This window comes from Anomaloglossus baeobatrachus, chromosome 1 (genome assembly GCF_048569485.1).
Source record: "Anomaloglossus baeobatrachus isolate aAnoBae1 chromosome 1, aAnoBae1.hap1, whole genome shotgun sequence".
NCBI lineage: Eukaryota > Metazoa > Chordata > Amphibia > Anura > Aromobatidae > Anomaloglossus > Anomaloglossus baeobatrachus.
The window spans coordinates 118,985,185-119,005,427 of record NC_134353.1 but is presented as its reverse complement, the minus strand read 5'-3'; the positions used below and the strand labels follow the sequence as shown (position 1 = coordinate 119,005,427).

Genomic DNA, 20,243 nt, shown 5'->3' with positions numbered 1-20,243 from the left:
TTATTGTTATGTGTGGTTTTTTTTTTTTGTTTTTTTTTTTTTGATGTGTCTTTCCCGCCGATTTTTTTGAAAGAGGTTGGGTTCTGACGTCATCATGACGGAATGTATATAGATCCTGCAGTCCTCATGGTCTAGCAGATTTGATGTACTTTTTTCCTGTGTGTCCTGAGGAAGGGAGCAGAGACTCCAGAAACGCGTCGACCTAAAGATGAAATAAAGGAACATTAACTCTCTATGGTCAGAGTGGTCACTGGCGCGGCCGTGCAAGCCCTACTTCACCATTCTCTGTTATCAGCCAATTTGGGTGCTGCTGCCTTTGGCCGGGATTTGTTGCCTGCATAGTAGTTGTGACTCTCACAACTCTCTGGGTGAGTGATATTCATTATTTCACCCCATATATTACTCGGATAAGACCCTATTGCGCTTCTCTTTTCCACAGTTTCCTTTATAGAATTATTGGATAGACTGAAGAAAATATCTACTGTAATGTCGCAATCTGCGTCATACCAGGCCTCACGGCTAATATAATCAGTGTCACTTTACCCTCTTTCTCCTCTTGTAGACAACTCGTGAACTTTTGAGCCATCACTGCAGTAATCTTGGAGATTTGCTCAGGAAGGAGAATGATTTTGCTTTAATTATCGATGGCAAATCCCTGAAGTATGCGCTGACATTTGGAGTCAGACAGTATTTCCTCGACCTCGCTCTGTCCTGTAAAGCCGTGATTTGTTGCAGGTAATAAAATGGATTTATGTTTTTATCATCCTATTCTTCCATTTTTGTAATTCTTCAAGTCTTTTCTTCACGTGGCCATACAGACCATGATCCTTCTGCAGAGGATTTCCATTTTATTCAGACTCTGCCTCGTCATCACACATAGAAGTTGCCATTATAATCTTTTATTTATGTCCTGTAGTGTATACACAAAGAACTGTAGAAATAAGAATTAATCTTTTAAAGATTTTGTATGCCTTTTTAGTAAAGGGAATCTGTCACCAGGTTTTTGCCACCTAATCTGAGAGCAGTATAACGTAGAGGCAGAGACCCCGATTCCAACGATGTGTCACTTACTAGACTGCTTATTGTAGTTTTGATAAAATCGCTGATTAAACAGTAGAAGATTATCATTACAGGACTACTTGGCCTGTTGCAGGTAGTCCACCATATTCATGAGCTCTGTATAACTAATATAATATCTGATGATTTTATCAAAATGATGGCAAACAGCTCAGTAAGTGACACATCGCTGGAATCAGGGTCTCTGTCTCTACATTATGTTCCCCTCAGATGAGGGAGCAAAAACCTGGTGACAGATTCCCTTTAAGTAATTTTTTTAGACACATTAATTTTTTTCAGCCATTAGTGCCATAACTCTTAGGTGTACTTTGCACACTATGACATCGCAGGTGTGATGTCGGTGGGGTCATGTCGAAAGTGACACACTTCCCGCATCGCTCTCGACATCGTAGTGTGTAAATCCTAGATGATACGATTAACGAGCGCAAAATCATCGTAATCGTATCATCGGTGTAGCGCCGGCAAATTCCATAATTACGCTGACGCGACAGTCCGATGTTGTTCCTCGCTCCTGCGGCAGCACACATCGCTGTGTGTGAAGTCGCAGGAGCGAGGAACATCTCCTACTGGCGTCACCGCGGCTCCCGTCGGCTATGCGGAAGGAAGGAGGTGGGCGGGATGTTTACATCCCCTCATCTCCGCCCCTCCACTCCTATTGGCCGCCTGCCGTGTGACGCCGCACGACCCGCCCCCTTAGTAAGGAGGTGGTTCGCCGGCCAGAGCGACATCGCACGGCAGGTGAGTGCATGTGAAGCTGCCGTAGCGATAATATTCGCTACGGCAACTATCACAATGATATCGCAGCTGCGACGGGGGCGGGGACTATCGCGCTCGGCATCGCAAGTATCGGTGTATTTTCTCTGTATCCTAAACCCTGCGTTGTACGGTAGAAGCACAGTGGATGGGATTTATAGAAATCCGATGTCCACTGTTTTTCTTTTAGAGATAGAGTAAACTGACAGGCGGCACGGCTTTCCAAGCAGTAGCATGTTAATTTATACTTCTGGAGATGAGCGTGATCTCAGAGGGAGACACAGCGAGTATCTGCAGCGCCCAGAATTCTGGTCATGGGCAAGGACAATGCGTTCTCCCTCCGAGGCCACGAGCGTCTCCGGAAGAGGAGTGACACTGTGTCCAGAATGCAGTGTCTTCCGGACCGTGGTCACGTACCCTTCAAGGGGTTGTATGGTCACATGCAATGGAAGGATTTGCACAAGTCTACATCCAGGTAAGGCTAGTTTCACACATCCGGCTTTTCGCCGGTTTGCCGGATTTGGCGCACTCCAGTACAGTGTATAAAGTACAATGGCAGCGCAACAAGCTACGGTCACATGCTGGAGTGTGCCGAATCCGGCGAAAAAAACGGATGTGTGAAACTAGCCTAAGATTTGTGGTTAGTTCGCCAAGATGTTCAGCACAACCTCCCTGCCTACTTCCTGCAAAACTGTGTGCTGGTGTACCGAGAAGAATTGATACGCTCTTGAAGACAGAGGGTGATCACACCTAATATTTATTTCAGATTTTTTTTTTTTTTTTTTTGCTTGTTCACTTGCATTTTGTAAATTGATCAAAAAAAAGACAAAGAAAAAAAAAACAAAAAACTAACTACTAACCTTCCTATGTTTGCAGCATTTATTCCCACACCTGCCTATAACTTATGTACAGTACTTTGCATATGCGTTATATATATGTATGTATGTGTGTGTGTGTGTATGTATATATATATATATATATATATATATATATATATGTGTATATATATGTGTATATATATATATGTGTGCATATATATATATGTGTGCATATATATTTATGTGTGCATATATATTTATGTGTGCATATATATATGTGTGTGCATATATATATATATGTGTGTATATATATATATATATATATATATATATATATGTGTGTGTGTATATGTATATATATATATATATATATATATATATGTATATATATATATATATAATATATATATATATATATATATATATATATATATATATATATATATATATATATATATATATATATATATATATATATATATATATATATATATAATTTTTTTTTTTTTTATTTTTTATTCTGAAATGTACATTTATTTAATTTCAATTGTGAATTAATTCTATTTTATGGTTTGGATAAAGGGTGTCTCCTCTCCAGAAATCTGAGGTGGTAGATATGGTGAAGAGACAGGTGAAAGTCATCACCCTGGCTATCGGTGATGGAGCGAACGATGTCAGCATGATCCAGACCGCACATGTCGGTGTGGGGATTAGTGGTAATGAAGGGCTTCAAGCCGCAAACTCCTCTGACTACTCCATAGCACAGGTAGTGCCTAATGCTCCATCTTTCCTTGCTATTTTATTCTCTTGACTACTTTGTATTCTGAGTGTGTTTATTACAATATTTCAGGATTTTCACAAGTTTTGTGGATTACTTCGACACAACGGGTCCAATCACTTCACACACGCTCATGTACCCGCTGCCAAATATACAAGTAACGTCCTGCTCCTTCTGCTGGACCGTTACCTTATAAATAGTGTTTAGATGCATAAATTAGCAGCTCTGCGGACTTAGCGCTTCAATAAAACCATCGTTCTCACATGGCGCGTCCTCCATTCACCTATTCAGTAAATGAATCTCATGTTTGGGAAATGCTCGTTGCTTGTTACATAGTGAGGATTTATTTTGTCTTTCTTTAAATTTTTTTTTTCTTGCAGTTTAAATACCTGAAGAATTTATTACTGGTCCACGGTGCCTGGAATTATAACCGAGTGGCCAAGTGCATTTTGTACTGTTTCTACAAGAATATTGTGCTTTATATTATCGAGGTAAGAGATCTGTATGATAACAATTCTGTACCTATCGCAAGTACATGAAGGTATATGATGTACCATAATATAGATTATTCGAGGGGTTCATGAACCAGTCAAGCTATTGGTAACCCAATAAAAGGAGGTCTGAATCAGGATCATCAGCTATAATGCCGGATTGGTCGTTTTTGCCATCTCTTATTATGTATTTTAATCCTTTGGGTCCTTAGGTTTTTAAGAGAGGGACCCCTTTAAAGTGAATGTTCACTCTATTGGGGTTTTTCAGTCTAAGCACTGGGGGGTTTTTTAGGTGAAAAAAGCCAATTCCTGCATCCTGAGAGTCCTTGATGTCCTGTTCACACCTTTGTAACATCATATTTTAATGAGTCACGCCTCATATGCTAATTATATTTAGTCCAATAGGGTCTCTTCCCCCTGATTAGTCCATATCTCCTGGGGGTTTAAAGGGAATCTGTCACCAGATTTATCTGTCACCAGATTTGGTGACTATAAGCTGCAGCCACCACCACTGAGCTCTTATATACAATATTTCAGAATACTGTATATAAGAACTGCGCTGTATAATGTAAAAAAACACTTTAATAATACTCACTTAGGGGGTGGTCTTGTCCGATGGGTGTCACTGCTCTCCGGTTCAGTGCCTGCTCTCTGCTGCGATCGCCGTCCTCCTTCTACCTAGCTCAGTGTTAATGACGTATCTACATCATCGATACAGTCCAACATTGCGGTCTTTCGCAGGCACACTTTGATTTGCACTGCTGAAGGCAGATCAAACTACTGTAATGCGCAGGCGCGTGGAGTCCGCCCACTCATATGCACTACAATACTTTGACCTGCCCTGAGCAGAGCAGATCAAAATGCACCTGCGGAGGACCTCAATGCCGGCTAGTGTGCATGACTTAAATCACGTCATGCACACAGGCCTCAGAATGAGGACGGTGATCGCCGCAGAGGAGAGGCGCCGGATTAGAGAGCAGCGACACCCATCGGACCGGACCATCCCCTTAGGTAAGTATAATAAATATGTTTTTTAATTTCTACACAGCAGCTTGGGCTCTTATATACAGCATTCCAGAATACTGTATATAAGAGCTCAGTGGTGGTGTCTGCCGCTTGCAGTCATTAAACCTGTCTTTCTCATAGTCTCCTTCATATTTTAAGTGCAGGAGGTCACACACATTGGCAAAATGTCTGCCTGTGAAGGGATTACATTGAAACAAACCGTAACAAGTTATTCCCTAAGCTCCCTCTATTGGTGGATGTCAGCATCCAACAGGTTAACCCTTAAAGGGATTGTCCACCACCGGACAACCTCTACTCAATTACGTCAGTGCCACATGGAAAACAAAAACAATGGATAATCACTGCCTGCAGTGTTGTCGTTCCCCAACTCGTGACATTGTTGTGTCACATAAACGCTGCAGCCAGTCAGCAGTCGGTGATCAGACTGCAAACGCTAACATGACAGTTGTCACATCAGCACCAGGACTTCCAGCGCCGATATCACTGGAAATATGGTAATGAGGTGAATGGTAATAAGGGGAGTGTAGATCTCTCTTATCCTGGGGACTCGAGCGTTTAAGAAGGGGCTGTCCACTACTTGGATAATCCATTTAACTCTTTGGCAATGCAAGGGATGTTGAGCTATTAGGAAAACAATGCTCTGACCGCTATACAAAATATATCAAGAAAAAGCAGAGAATAATGGACCTAACATTTATATCCTAATCATACAAGGTTCAGGTTTACTTAGTTTCCTGTAAATTGGCAGCTTTCCAGCCAGTTTTTTGTGCCTGCCCTGATATTACATTTTTATTTCTATTGGTTCTGTGTATGTGGCTATCTCATCTACAACAGCTGCTTACAATAAACCATGTACAATCTGTAATGGACCTTCCATGAACAGCGAGATACAGGCGGACCTCGAGGCAGAATTACACCGATACCATTAGCGGCATTGCTGTGTGGGTGAGCAGCGAGATACAGGCGGACCTCGAGGCAGAATTACACCGATATCATTAGCGGCATTGCTGTGCGGGTGAGCAGCGAGTTACAGGCGGACCTCGAGGCAGAATTACACCGATACCATTAGCGGCATTGCTGTGTGGGTGAGCAGCGAGATACAGGCGGACCTCGAGGCAGAATTACACCGATACCATTAGCGGCATTGCTGTGTGGGTGAGCAGCGAGATACAGGCGGACCTCGAGGCAGAATTACACCGATACCATTAGCGGCATTGCTGTGTGGGTGAGCAGCGAGATACAGGCAGATCGACAGCCAATATTACACCGATAACATTAACGGCATTGCTCTATGGGTGAAATTGAATAGATGTGCAGAGAGAAGCAACATGGCAGCTTCCCAGGAAACTGATCGGGCTTTACTTTTTGTGCCCTGATGGCACTTCAAGTGCCCATTATTCTAAATAACCCTGCATCTGCCTACCAGTGCATCCTACAGATATGGATTTGTCAGCAGATTTCACAATACATACATATGTTATTAACCCCTACTCGCCAACGCCATTTTTTTTTTTGCACTTTTGCTTTTGATGGTCGACTTTTAAGAGCCATACTTTTTAATTTTTCGTAAATAGCCATCTGAGGGCTTGTTTTTTGCAAAACAAGCTGTAGTTTTGCATTATGTTGTTACAGAATAAAAAAAATATATATATTCTTTTTTTTTTATTTGGGGGGGGGGGGTATAGTTTTTTAGCATGGTGTTCATCTGGTTTTAAAAAATGACCTGGGACCCTGATTGTACAGGGGAGTGTGATTACAGTGATACCAGACTTTATTTTATGTTACGTTTATTAGTTTTCTTATAGGGACTTGAACTTGTGATTGTGTGATGGCTTGTTCATAGTTTCATAGTGTTTAAGCCTAAAGGTAGACTTGGGTCCATAGAGTGTAACCCATGACCTAACCCAACATGATCCCGAGGAAGGCAAAAAACCCCATGGGGCAGACACTGAGCTCCACATTAGGGGAAAAATTTCTTCCTGACTCCAGATACTGCAATCAGACAGTTCCCTGGATCAATGTCCGATCACAGAATCTAGTATCTATAGCCTATAATATTATATTTGTCAAGAAAGGCGTCCAGGCCTCTCTCAAATTTTAGTAGTGAACCAACCATTGCAACATTATGCGGCAGAGAGTTCCATAGTCTCACTGCTCTTACAGTAAAGAATCTGCATCTGTGATTATGATTAAACTTCCTTTCCTCTAACCGTAGTGGATGTCTCTGTTGCAGACCTAGGTATAATTCTGCTGTGCTATTGTATTGCACTATATAGTTAAAATCTGTACTATGAAACTAGGCTTTACTGGAGGACAAAGATGGCAGCCGTGGGGCCTTCATCACTCCTCAGGCTGCCATAGCAACCATTCACCCCTTCTTACTAGTTTTAGGTTGCCTTCTTTTATAGTAAGAAATAATATAAAAAAAATCAGTGACCTGTTATTACTTAGACAAGTACATTTTCTATAGTAGTGATCATTAGTTTTGACCCCACGTTGATGTGTATTGTGTGGGTTTATACCGCCTGTGCTGTCCCTCGCACCGTATCACTGTTCTCCATTTTAAGGTCATCTAACAAATGATCCTCTTGGCTGTCAGATATTAATGATTTCTCACTGTCTTCTTAGGGCCATAAAGAAAACAGATTTACTGTAATTCCGAGGCATTTTGATGATTTCCCGGTTTGCCATTTTCTGCCAAGTAAAACACATTTTACAGATGTTGACAGGACCAGCGCTTGAAAAAAAAGAGGCAGCGAGGCCATGCAGGAATGTGTTCTGCGCCTCTGACTTTTTGTGCCGAGCAGGCGTGGGAGCAGCAAGTTACTGACTGTGAGCGGCCACTTAATATGCAGAAATGCCGCATCAGGAAAGTGGCTCTGGGGGTCGGGCTGTGACGCCCCTCTTGTGCCTCACAAATACCATCTGAAGAGACGGCTGTGCTCATTCTCACTGCGGGGCGGGGGGGGAGCCTTGATAACAAACACAGAAATGGGATGACCCTAGAAAAGCCACAGGGCACATGGAGAGCCGATCAGTGTCATTCTTAACTGATTGCTATTGTGCCAATTACCTATAGTTTAAGAAATTGATTAAAAAAAATTATGCTTAATAGTATGAGTAAAAATAACTGAACCATTCTATGTATACAGCTCCTATGCAGACCTATGATTAACCATGGTTACAAAATAGCAGCAGTGTTTTACCTCTCGCTGACATACAAGTGATGGATAAATAGGATATAGAGAGTAGATGGGAGAATAACTGCAGGCAGAGACTACACGGAGTTGTTTGTGGTCTGTAACCATGGAGACGCATAGGACTGTGTAAGTATTTATTTTACTCATATGGCGCTGTTAATTGCACAGCACTTTACTGACGTCATCACTGTCCCGATTTGGTCTCACAATCTAAATTCCCTATCAGTATTTGTTCTGTCCTCCCTACATGCGTCCTGGGACGTATGAAGATTGGCAGGCAGCTAAACCGTTATCCACTAAGCAATAAGGAGACTGTTGCTTGAAGGAAGTCTGTATTTATTGAACATTAGTAGATGTTTGTTAGATGAAACTGGAACAATAAGATATGTACAATCAGTACGTATATATAACGGGCAACATACATACATAGCCTGACAATATACATACAGTTGTAAGGTAGTTAAATCAAACTTAATATATGCAGCTATCTAACATGGTGAGAGTCCAGAGCTGCAGATGGCAATAAAAAACATATATTTCCTTACTAGCGATGCTATCCCACAGGGGATAAAATGGAGAATGTCCTCGGATTGTGAGTCAGCAGAAAGTGGTGGCTTCCTACCCAAAATGCACCGCAAAGGGTGGAGAAAGGAAACATGAAACACAAGGCTGGTGCTACTAAAGCTTGGTCACTAGAGGGAGGTAAAGGGACCCATAGAAAATATAAAACAATGGCTACTCACCTTCTGCAGCGCCGCCGTTTCGGTGATGTTGGTGTCACTGTTCCCAGCAGATGACGTAACAGTGCTGTGATCACTGCGGCCCATCAATATTCCGTCAGGTCCAAATAGTAAAGGCTGTACCTGACAAGTGTCCATTGATTGACTGCAGCATTGATACCACGAGGCACGTTATCCATAGGCAATAGCAGCGCCAACATCACTGACTATAAGCAGGGGCATTACTGTAATAGATACAAGGGTTGGAATCCTACTAGACTTGGAACCCAAAAGGTCCTTTTGCGCCATATGAAAAGACTGTTACTATTAACGACCTGAGATAGTCGGGGGCCCTGCTGGAGATTCTTCATTAGGGTCCACAAGCTTCATATTATGCCACTTATATAAGCTTTTCTTATTTGACTCTGGTGACTTGAATATTTAAGAAGGGGTTGTCTGTCTAAGTAGCACTATGGGCTTACATTAGTTATTGACCACAGGGTACTCCCATCGGCAGCGGCGGTACTCCCCTTACCGCGATCCACAGGTGGCATCACAAACTCTTATCCCCTGTAAATATCCCCCCCTTTTACATTCGAGTGGCCGCGAGCCCCCGAATCTGGAGACCCTCGAGCCACAGCGGTGACCCCGGATCCGAGCGGTTCTACCGCTGCAGGAGCGGCAAATTCGGATCTCAGTAAATGACATTCGGCTCAAACTCTGAACAAAGTGTGAGCCGAGTGTCATTAGTAAAATCGAACAGATTCTCTCAGATGAGAGAACCATTGCTTGTGTCACACCGGCCTTAGGCCACTTTCACACTGTGTTCCGATCTCCATTCAGTGGTCCCATCGGGGCTTCCATCAAAACCCTTCACAAAAAGGGTTTTGGACGTATGCGCCGACAGGGCCACTGACTAGAATGGTGAAGACGGAGTCACTGTGTGCTCTGTTGTGCATCATTTTTGGGAGTATACGCTTATTGGAGACGGACACCCAGACGCAGTCTACTATGTTTGGATGTCCGCCTCCAGTAAGAGTAAACTCCCAAAAATGGTGCACGACCACACGGTGACTCTGTGTCCACCATTATAGTCAGTGGCCCTGTCAGCACATACGTCTGAAACCCGTTTTACGGGCATTTGGATAGAAGCCCCAACGGCACCACTGAACGGAGATCGTAACCGCAGTGTGAAAGAGTCCTTATTGAAGCACACAAAGACAGACTGCATCAAAAACCACAGCAATTTTTCCACAAGTTTCCCCAGGTTCTCTGGGCAATGTTAGTTATAGGTAAAATAATTTTCCGTATTTTCACCTGTTACACATGCGCTTCCAAACACCACAGCACTTTGGTACCGGTGCAGTTTTTGGTAATTGTGGCCAAAAACAATTAATGTAAATTCATCCTGAATGTGCAGACAATTGGCCAGATACCTACATACCAGTGGTTGAGCAGATCATTCACGATTACCTGAGAGACTGCAGAGCATCTATACGATCAACGGTAAGAAAAGGGTTAATGCCGCACTGTCGTGTCATGGAAACCTCCATTATCATCTTTGATTTTTATTGTTCAACACGTTTCGGAGAAACTTTCTCCAGGTGAAAATCACTTTTTTTAACCTGAAGAAGAAAGTTTCTCTGAAACGCGTTGAAAAATAAAAATCACTAAAGATTATAATGGATAATTCCTTGATACGTTGGTGCGGCTCTAGCCATTTCTTACACTATATCTATTTAAAGGCTCTTTATAGTTTTTGTTTTGTTTTGTTTTTTACTTTACATTTGACTTTTTTTTTTCTATACATACGTTTGCAGCAATGTTATTTCCTGAGCGATCGGAGGACATCTGAGCTTTTTTTTTTCTCTCTCTCTTTGCTGGATGTAGCAATTTGTTTTTTTGTTTTCTTTTTCTTTTTTTTTCTTTTTTTCTCTCCTCACTCCCTTTTTGTTGAAAAAAAAGAGCTGGTGTTGGTAATAGTGAAAGAGCGGTTTTGTGCTAAGCAGCTATTCTTCGGGAAGCCCGCTTGGGTATATATTGATAAATGGTGAATTTGTAGCAATTCATGCTTCCATAATGTGACTAAATGAAGCGTTCACTGTGACAAAGCCCAGGACATTGTTTCTAAAATTCATTTGTACGGCATGTCATGCACCTTTTGTATCACCAGCGGGAAATCGCTCCCCCTCCGCTCATTACTTTAATCCTTTCCTTGCCGGGTCAACTCAGTATTGTGAATTATTACCAGTAATTTGTCATTCGCCAGATGTATATTTTGAAGATCTAGAATCTAAACCCATATATTAATGACGTATTTGTCCAAATATGTATTAGCAGTTACAAAAGGGTATCTACAAGGTATCGTCCTCACTGTTTATTGCACATTGATGGTGTAAAAGGCTTGTCCACTCCTCAGACGATCCCTTTCTCAATCCCGATGTTTGCTCCCAGAAAAATAACAACACTTCTACTCCCCTCCGGTGTCAGTGCTATAGTGTAGCTTCACTGATGTAGCACAGCAGAATTTGTTCTTTGTCTCCACTCCTATTGAAACATCAGTGTTTTAGCCTGAAGGGTGCTTTACACGCTGCGACATCTCTAGCGATAGCACCCGCCCCCGTCGCTCGTGCGATATGTGGTGATCGCTGCCGTAGTGAACAATATCGGTACGGCAGCGTCACACGCACATACCTGTTCAGCGACGTCGCTGTTGCTGCCGAACAATCCTTCCTTCAAGGGGCAGGTGCGTTCGGAGTCACAGCGGCGTCACAAAACAGCCGCTTAATAGAAGAGGAGGGGAGGAGATGTGCGGCCGGAACATGCCGCCCACCCTCATCCTTCCTCATTGCCGGTGGACGCAGCTAGGATGATGTTCATCGTTCCTGAGGTGTCACACATAGCAATGTGTGGTGCCGCAGGAACGACGAACAGCCAGCAGCATGCACCACCAACAATATTATGAACAGGAGCGACGTGTCAACGATCTTTGACGTTTTTGCGATTGTTGATCGTCGCTCCGTCACACACAACGATATCGCTAACGGCACCAGATGTACGTCACGAACACCGTGACCCCGACGATATGTCAATAGCGATATCGTTGTGTGTAAAGTACCCTTTAGTGTTAGCTGTGTTTGTAGGTGAATTTACCGTAATTCTTCTTCATGATCCGTTCATTATCTCCACATACACACGTTAGCTGGCAGAGGCCGTTCTCGCAACATAGCGGTGATTGTTGGGCTTCACATCTACCAACAACTAGGGTGGCTGATCTCACACATACAAAATGGTCCAATTTTCAGCAATAGTATTTACACATCAGCAGTTAATAAAATATATAAATATATATTTATCTTATATTTTTTTGCCCCCCAAAAAAGCACTAGGGCTTATTTTTGGAGGAGGTCTTATTCTTGGAGAAACACGGTTGGGGGTAAGTTTACCCCCCCAAAAAAAGCAGACCCCCCCACTTCCCAGGAGACTCATACTCACCAGACCAGGACGTCTGCGTGGTTCCAAGGTCTTCCTGTGATCTCCGGTCGGTGCTGCACGCCGTCCTACCCTGCTGCTAGCTGACACACACAGAAGATCCCAGACACACACAGCAGATCAAACACACAGCAGATCACTCACATACATACACACACACACACAGCAGATCTCACACACACAGCAGATCTCACACACACACACAGCCGATCGCAGGCACACACAGCCGATCGCAGGCACACACAGCCGATCGCAGGCACACACACACAGCAGATCGCAGATATACACAGCAGATCACACACAGCAGATAGCAGGCACACACAGCCATCACAGATACACACATCTGATCGCAGGCACACACAGCCGATCACAGGCACACACAGCCGATCACAGATACACACAGCCGAACGTAGACACACACAGCCGATCGCAGAAAAACACAGCCGATCGCAGACACACACACAGCCGATTGCAGACACACACACACACACACACACACACACATCACATCCAGCACTTACGGCAGCAGGGAATGAGAGCAAGTCACGTGTCCGGCCGCAGGTCCTGTTCGTTGCGCTCCACTGCACTGCCTCTCAGGATTCTCCTGGCGAGAAGAGATCAGTGCTGCTGGATGAGGTGATTGTGTGTGCGATCCGATTTGTGTGCGATCCGATGTGTGTGTGTGTGTGTGATTTGATGTTTGCGTGTGATCCGATGTTTGTGTGTGCGATCTGACTGTGTGTGCGATCCATTGTTTGTGTGTGAGATCTGGTGTGTGTGTGTGAGATCTGATTGTGTGTGAGCTGATGTGTGCGGGTGTGTGATCACTGCAGGTCCTGCCGCTCAGTGTCGGGTGAGTGTAATTGCCGGGTGCCGCTATCTATAATGAAGTGTCCTGCAGTATCTGTAACTTTTTTAGCTGCACGGACACTTCATTATTGATCCGGGACTAGGGCTTATTTTCGGGGGAGGGCTTATATTTAAGCCTTTCTCCGAAAATGCTGAAAATCCCTGCTAGGGCTTATTTTTGGGGGAGGTCTTATTTTTTGAAAAACCCGGTAACCGCAAAAAAAGGCAAAAGTATTTACTCGCCCTGGTCACAGAAGCTAATGCACTATAGCATGCAGCAACCCTCATTAGTTTCGGTGATCTGGGTAGGTGATACTGGTGCCAATTTTTGCCAAATTAATTCTTTAATTTCTGGGGGAATTTTAATTTCTTTTTCTATGGTTTTGCTTTTAATTTTAGTTACAATTTATTTATAAAGCTCAGTTGCTATACAGTTAATCCATATGAGATCCAATTATTTTATTAATTTTTTATTTTTTTTAATTCAAAGTGACTAGAGCACAATGCAATTTTTTTTCACTGGTGCATGGGAAAAAATAGTTATTTGAAAAGCCTCATTGATGGTCCAAGTGCTGTACGTTTTTCTACAGACATCAGCTAGATCAAAAAATATAGTCACATGGACATAGCCACCAGTATTGAGTCCAGGTGCAGCCCAGTATTCAGTGGTAGGTTGTGTGCAATATCCACAGCACGTAGCCCGTAAGAACACCCCAAGAATATGCCATAAATATGTTGGGTGCAAGTGGTCCTTTAAGATCAAATCTATAACTCAAGTAATAAAAAAACACAAAAGTGACTATTATGTTGATTCAATATACATTGTAATAGCATTATAATCATTAAAGGGAATCAGTCAGCAGGTTTTTGCTACTCCATCTGAGAGCAGCATCATGTAGGGGCAGAGATCCTGAAACTAACCACATTTATCTTAGATCACTATGTGCAGCCGTTCTGACTTTCTCAGAATTGAGTGTAGCAGAGCTGGGAGCTGTCCCAGCCCACACAAAGCTCTCTATAGAGATTGTGCATTGACTGAGGTGTCAATTACAGCAGGGGACATGGCGGACTGGTCTGCACTTGCAGAGGAGTCACACCAATGTTAATCACAGAGCAATAATCCCTTTAGTATGAGTAAACAATAGCTTGGATACAGATGAGAGAAGCACAGATGTTTTTGTTTTTAACTCTTGCAGCATGCTGTTCTCCGCTTACATTGCAAAATCCTAGTGACAGATTCCCTTTCAACTGATCTGGATCTTTGAAGATAGTGAAATGGTAAAACCTGGTTCACCCTTGGTGTGGCCAAACACTCAGTGCATCTTCCCACCTATCCTTTTTCAATTGATCTTCACCCTCCTCTTCCTTGATTCACAGCTCCAGCTTTATAAGAGCCGGAGAAGGGAAGAAATCCGTGGAAAACAATTAGGTGGGAAGGTGCCGAGAGCTTGTGCTTGGTTTGAACAGTCCTTTTGTGCTGACGGACTCTTATAACATCTGGGAAAGACGGGGACGATTATTCATGTAAATGTTTTCGTTGACACTGGCTGTATATATAAAGTGCTACGTACATAGTAGGTTAATGAAAGCTGCCTTATAGCAGCCATTACATTGTCATTACAGCTTGGAGACCAAATCTTAAAGGAAATCTGTCAGCAGATTTTTATGTAAGCTGAGAGCAGTGTAATACAGAGACCCTGATTCCAGTGATGTTTCACTTACTGGGCGTTTGGTGTAGTTTTGATAAAATAACAGTAACACAGTGCAGGAGAACTACATGTCACAAGACAACCAGTCCCCTAATGATAATAGCCTGCTGCCAAACCTCTGGTTTTATTGTCAGTACAACAAGCAGCCTAATAAGTGATACATTGAGGAATCAGGCTCTCAGCTCCTACTGCATACGGCTCTATGAATAAGTAGCAAAAACCTGCTGACAGATTCCATTAAAATGTAAATTACACAATATATTTACACCAGATGGAAAGAATACATGTAGATCCATGCATGATTCTTACCCAATGTCCGGATTCATTTATGAAACATCTTTGGTTTTTTTTTCCCCCCAGATCTGGTTTGCCTTCATGAATGGGTTCTCTGGACAGATCCTCTTTGAGCGATGGTGCATCGGTCTGTACAATGTGGTAGGTTTCAGGCTATGTGTATAGACTTTGGTTGGATGATAGCACTGACTGCACAATGATGGCCGCCTCGGTACCACGCTCTTGTTAAGTTGTCTCACTGTCCTTCAGATGTTCACAGCTCTCCCTCCTCTGACCCTGGGAATATTTGAAAAATCATGTCGCAAAGAGAATATGTTAAAGTATCCAGAACTGTACAAGACGTCCCAGAAAGCGCTGGACTTCAATACTAAAGTAAGTGTTGTGACTCTTGGCGCAGGTCATCTCTTCATGTTTTCATGGAATCTTCCTCCTTCAGATCCCTTGAAGACCAACCTTCACTTTTACTTCATCATATCTCTAATAGTTAAAACCTGGAAAAACTTTTATGTTAGGACCCCAGTGGTGACCCCAAAGATGTTCTACTTTGTGGGACAGCCCACGGACTGAGGTTGTATCATGTGGGTTAGTGCTGATTGTAGGGGAACTTGCACAACGTCACGTGAGCCCTGGAACGCGAACCACTGAACCACCGGAACAGCGCCGCTACGGTAGGGGAGTATAGGCTTTTTTACATTTAACCTGGGGGAAACTAGGGGGGGTTGTCCTTGTAATGGACAACCCCTTTAAATACACAAATTCCACTATTGCTACACTTGTAAGAAGGTGAGGTACATTGCACACATTTGGGTCAGTGTATGAGCCTATCTGGCAACAATATGCCCTAACCCTGTGCTAAAGACCTTGCTCTCTGTGCCTAAGATCAAATGGAAAAAGAGGGGGGTTGGGACTCAGCACCGATTTAGTAAAATCAGAAAGTTTTTATTTAGTGATTTTAAAAATTCACACGAAAAATTCCATGAAATACATCATAGGGCTTGATGCGTTCATATGGCTTATGATTAAGGACTGCTTTTATCTGTTTTTTTTTTGTCCGAAACGCGTTAAGCCCTATGACGTATTTCATGGAACTTTTCGTGTGATGAATTTTTAAAATGACTAACTAAAGTTTGATTTTGATTTTTTGGAATTGGTGCCGAGTCCCAACCCCCCCCCTCTTTTTCCATTTGATCTTGTATCACGGACCTGCCTGTCCGGTGGACTGCGAGCATCCAGTTGGAATCTGGGAAGTACATATATGGGCGAGCTGAAAAGGTTTTTTTCTCCTATCTCTGTGCCTAAGCCTGAAATAATCTAGGGAAGAAGGAATAGTTTGCTCTAATTAAAAACAGTCTTAGAAAGATGCGTGGATAAGAGTACACAGGGCCTGGAGTAAATGTAATACTGATGAAATTGATTTGGGTGCACAGGGGCCGGACTGTACACTGGGTCTTCTCCTCCCTGTCTGTGATTCCCTGACACCTCCGCCTGCCTCCATTCTGTGAATGAGTCACTGCTGAGACTTCAAACAGAGGAGGCAGATCGTTCACAGGCCAGGTCAGAAGGATTATATGGAGAGAAGATGTGCACACCAGTGACTATGTAAGGGGAATATATGAAAAGCAGAAACTGCTGTGTGAATACTGACATGAAAAATCCAATAGCTATATGTAAGAGTGAAGGTATGAAAAATGGAATCTGCATTACTGCCATGAACATATGAATAAAGAGAAATTTAGCTATTGAATTGATCAATGCAACAGAGCCCCAACACTACGCCAAAGTATTTCTCTATGTTGGGGTCCCTAGCGTGTGTGTGTCCTCTCATGCAGTTAAAAAAAACTTACCGTGTATGAGAAGCTGAGACCCAGGATATATATGCGTATAATGCGGACTGGCAATAGGTGTGGGTGGGGCCGGGTTCACAAATCAAAGACTTCAAATCAATCAAGAAATAATGGTGTTCCAGACGTTATTTCTTGATTGATTTGTAGTCTTTTGTTTGTGAACCCATATAGTGTAGATTTTTTAGGTTTTTGCACCCAGGTCAGACTCAGAATGGTGTTCCAGGTCAGAAGGATGACCTGGGGAATCACAGACAGGGAGGACAAGACCCAGTGTACAGTCCGACCCCTGTACACCCAAATCCTAATGATCAGAAAACTTCAAATGGTGATTAAAGAAAAACAAAGCGGATTTCTCCAGCAAAGGTATCAGTTTATAATCAGTATTACAGCGCCATCACAGCCATGTCTTTACATTTCAAAATCACTCTGACAGATTCTCTTTAATGCTTCGCTGGCTACAGTTTCTCAGTTCCCTGACCAGTGGCAGTCAATAATAGTAACGGGCAAATTGCAGTTTTACCTTGAGAAAGAGCCTGTTATGGGTAGAAGAGTCTACTGGCCGGTTTCCCACTAACTTCTTCCCACCAGGCTTGGCTTGATTGACAAGTCTTTCCCTTTATGCAAAATGGGAGAGACCTGTCAGTCAAGCTAGCCTTTCTATGTAAAGCCTACTTCACCGGACAGAATAGTCATCTCCCGCAGCACAGAATGAAATCTTGTGAGTTTATACGTCAATCGCTACTTTGTTTTTTCAATTCCTTGCCAATTTTATTAATACAACTAAGTTTTTACATTAATTTTCACAATATATAGTAGAAAATGTACATGGTCTATATAAAAAAAAGTTAAGTACTTGTATAAAAAGTAACCGTGGTTTAATAAAGACAGCATATTGATAAACCACAGATACAAAGTCTTAAGAAAGCACAGGAGCCCTGTACCAGAAAAGTAGCACGTCCGCTGCTATACAGATACTATGACATTAATTTTCACATAACTTTTGTTTTAGTATGAGTGATCATTCACTTTCAGTGTAACCCTCAGGTAGATCTGCCAAAATACTTACACTATTAATCTCTGCACCTCGCTGTGGCACATGTAGGCGACGCCGCGTCTCGTGATGCACTAAGGGAGGGGCACCCGAGCTAAGAAGCTATATTACCGGACGGTTACCTACCTTCTATACTGGCCAAAATATGACTAAAACTAACTTACTTGGGGTCCAATGGACTAAAGAAAGGTTAAAGGGGTATTCCTATATCATACATTCAAGGCATATTCACAGGATATACAGTAGATAGATGGCTATAGATATATATCTATATATACACATATTTAGATATATACACATATATATGTAGATATAGATAGATAATATATATACACGTATAGATATATACACATAGATACATATATACATATATAGATATACAGAGTATATAGATAGATATAGATAGATATAGATATATATATATATATATATATATATATACAGATATATATATATATACAGATATATATATACAGATATATATCAGAGCTCTGCCATGATAAAGAAAATAATTGGCTATTCTTCTGTATCAGCTGTATAGCTATTCTAATCCATGATTTGCAGATCTGTTCTATTACTTGTTATAGATCCAGCTATATACCAGCTTAATAAAACCATGTTTTGCTTCAGCTAAAAGAAACAAAGGCTTAGCCTTCAGAGATTGTTAGTGTTCTGTAAGAGGCAGTTCTATATATGATCTCCCAGAAATGAGACGCCCTGGCAGCAGAATTATCCTTAAAAACTGATAATTATTTATGTTTTGCTTATTAATTATTACTGATATTCGGCATTCTTTGGTCTGAACTTGCGCACAAATACCGTGAGAGAGTGAGGTAGAATTTTATTTGAAAGGGAATCTGTCACTGGGTTTTTGCCACCTAATCTGATAGCAGCATATTATAGGGGCAGATACCCTGATTCCAGCGATTTGTCACTTACTGGACAACATCATGTAGTTTTAAAAGAAATCACTATTTAATCAGCAAGAGATTATCATTCATGCTGTCAGGTAGTCCAGCATATTCATGAGCTCTGTATAACTGCTAGATCTGCAGCAGAGAAACATTGATTTTCTTAAAAAAAAAAACAACAAACAGCTCAGTAAGTGACACATTGCTGGAATCATGGTCATGCTGCTCTCAGATGAGGGAGCAAAAACCTGGTGACAGATTCCCTTTAAATACTGCACCCTTTTGCAGCAGGTCCTTCGCTCATATTCAGTGGGATCTCATACAAATTTCTTTTACATATTATCATAATTTATTACTTTTACATGTAAATTTATTCTATATAAATTTTCCTTTTATTAAAATCCCCTGCGATGATGGGATGTTTACTAGATTTTCCACATGAGAACACTCTAAAGAGGTATTAAGAAATAAATTGGCACAGAATGTTGAAAGCGATGATAGTAAACATACATAAAAAGTGATAAAATGTTGTCTTGCCGTAGATGACGTGCCCTGGCGGTGCGCTGCGCTCTTTCCTTATGCAGACTGTACAATGGCCTTTTTTTTTCTGTCTTAAATAAAGCCGTCTGCAATAGGCAAATGTAACCTGTCCTTTCAGATGTCATGCCTTATGTATTTGTCATTATGTGTGCTAATGGATTACCGACCACTCCGGAGAATTGTCTGAACGAATAAAGAGAAGATGAGGAGAAGCGTGCTCGGGCATTGTCCCTCATCATTTCTTATTATTTCTCCACATTTCACGTTTTACATGTAAATAAAAGGGAATTCACTTTACTATATAATCAAATTCAGATTGGGGATTTCATGGTCGGCATTTGGAAGGTTAAAGAATCCATGTACAACAATTTACCATGAACACAAATCCTTTAAACTCTGCTGGAAATGAAAAAATCACAGTCCTCCTTTTGAATCCTCTGGCTTTATTTGCTCGTTTATACATTTTATACATTATGTATCAACGTTTGTTTATTTTTTTTTTTAAACTTTCTCCAAACAAATCTCAGGACTTCAAAACAGAGAATTTTCTGCTTCAGTTTTACACTGAAATATTAAAGTATTATGTTGCTTATTTTGGCATTTGTAACTTAGAATTTTCCAGGGTTCCAAACTTATTACGGCCGGGGAAAAAAAAAAGAGAAACGATAGAGAAAAAGTATTTTATGTGTAA

General features: G+C 41.8%; 1 protein-coding gene across 5 annotated transcripts in view; it reads left to right on the top strand.

Moving 5' to 3' along the window:
• ATP8A1 (ATPase phospholipid transporting 8A1) overlaps window positions 1-20,243 on the top strand; it is a 324,895-nt gene that overhangs the window by 256,842 nt on the left and 47,810 nt on the right. For all 5 annotated transcript variants that reach the window (XM_075347005.1, XM_075347007.1, XM_075347004.1 and 2 more), the window contains 5 exons: window positions 563-735; window positions 3,231-3,414; window positions 3,807-3,917; window positions 15,273-15,347; window positions 15,456-15,578. In XM_075347005.1, the coding sequence (XP_075203120.1) occupies window positions 563-735; window positions 3,231-3,414; window positions 3,807-3,917; window positions 15,273-15,347; window positions 15,456-15,578 (666 nt within the window). The remainder of the gene's footprint in view (window positions 1-562; window positions 736-3,230; window positions 3,415-3,806; window positions 3,918-15,272; window positions 15,348-15,455; window positions 15,579-20,243) is intronic.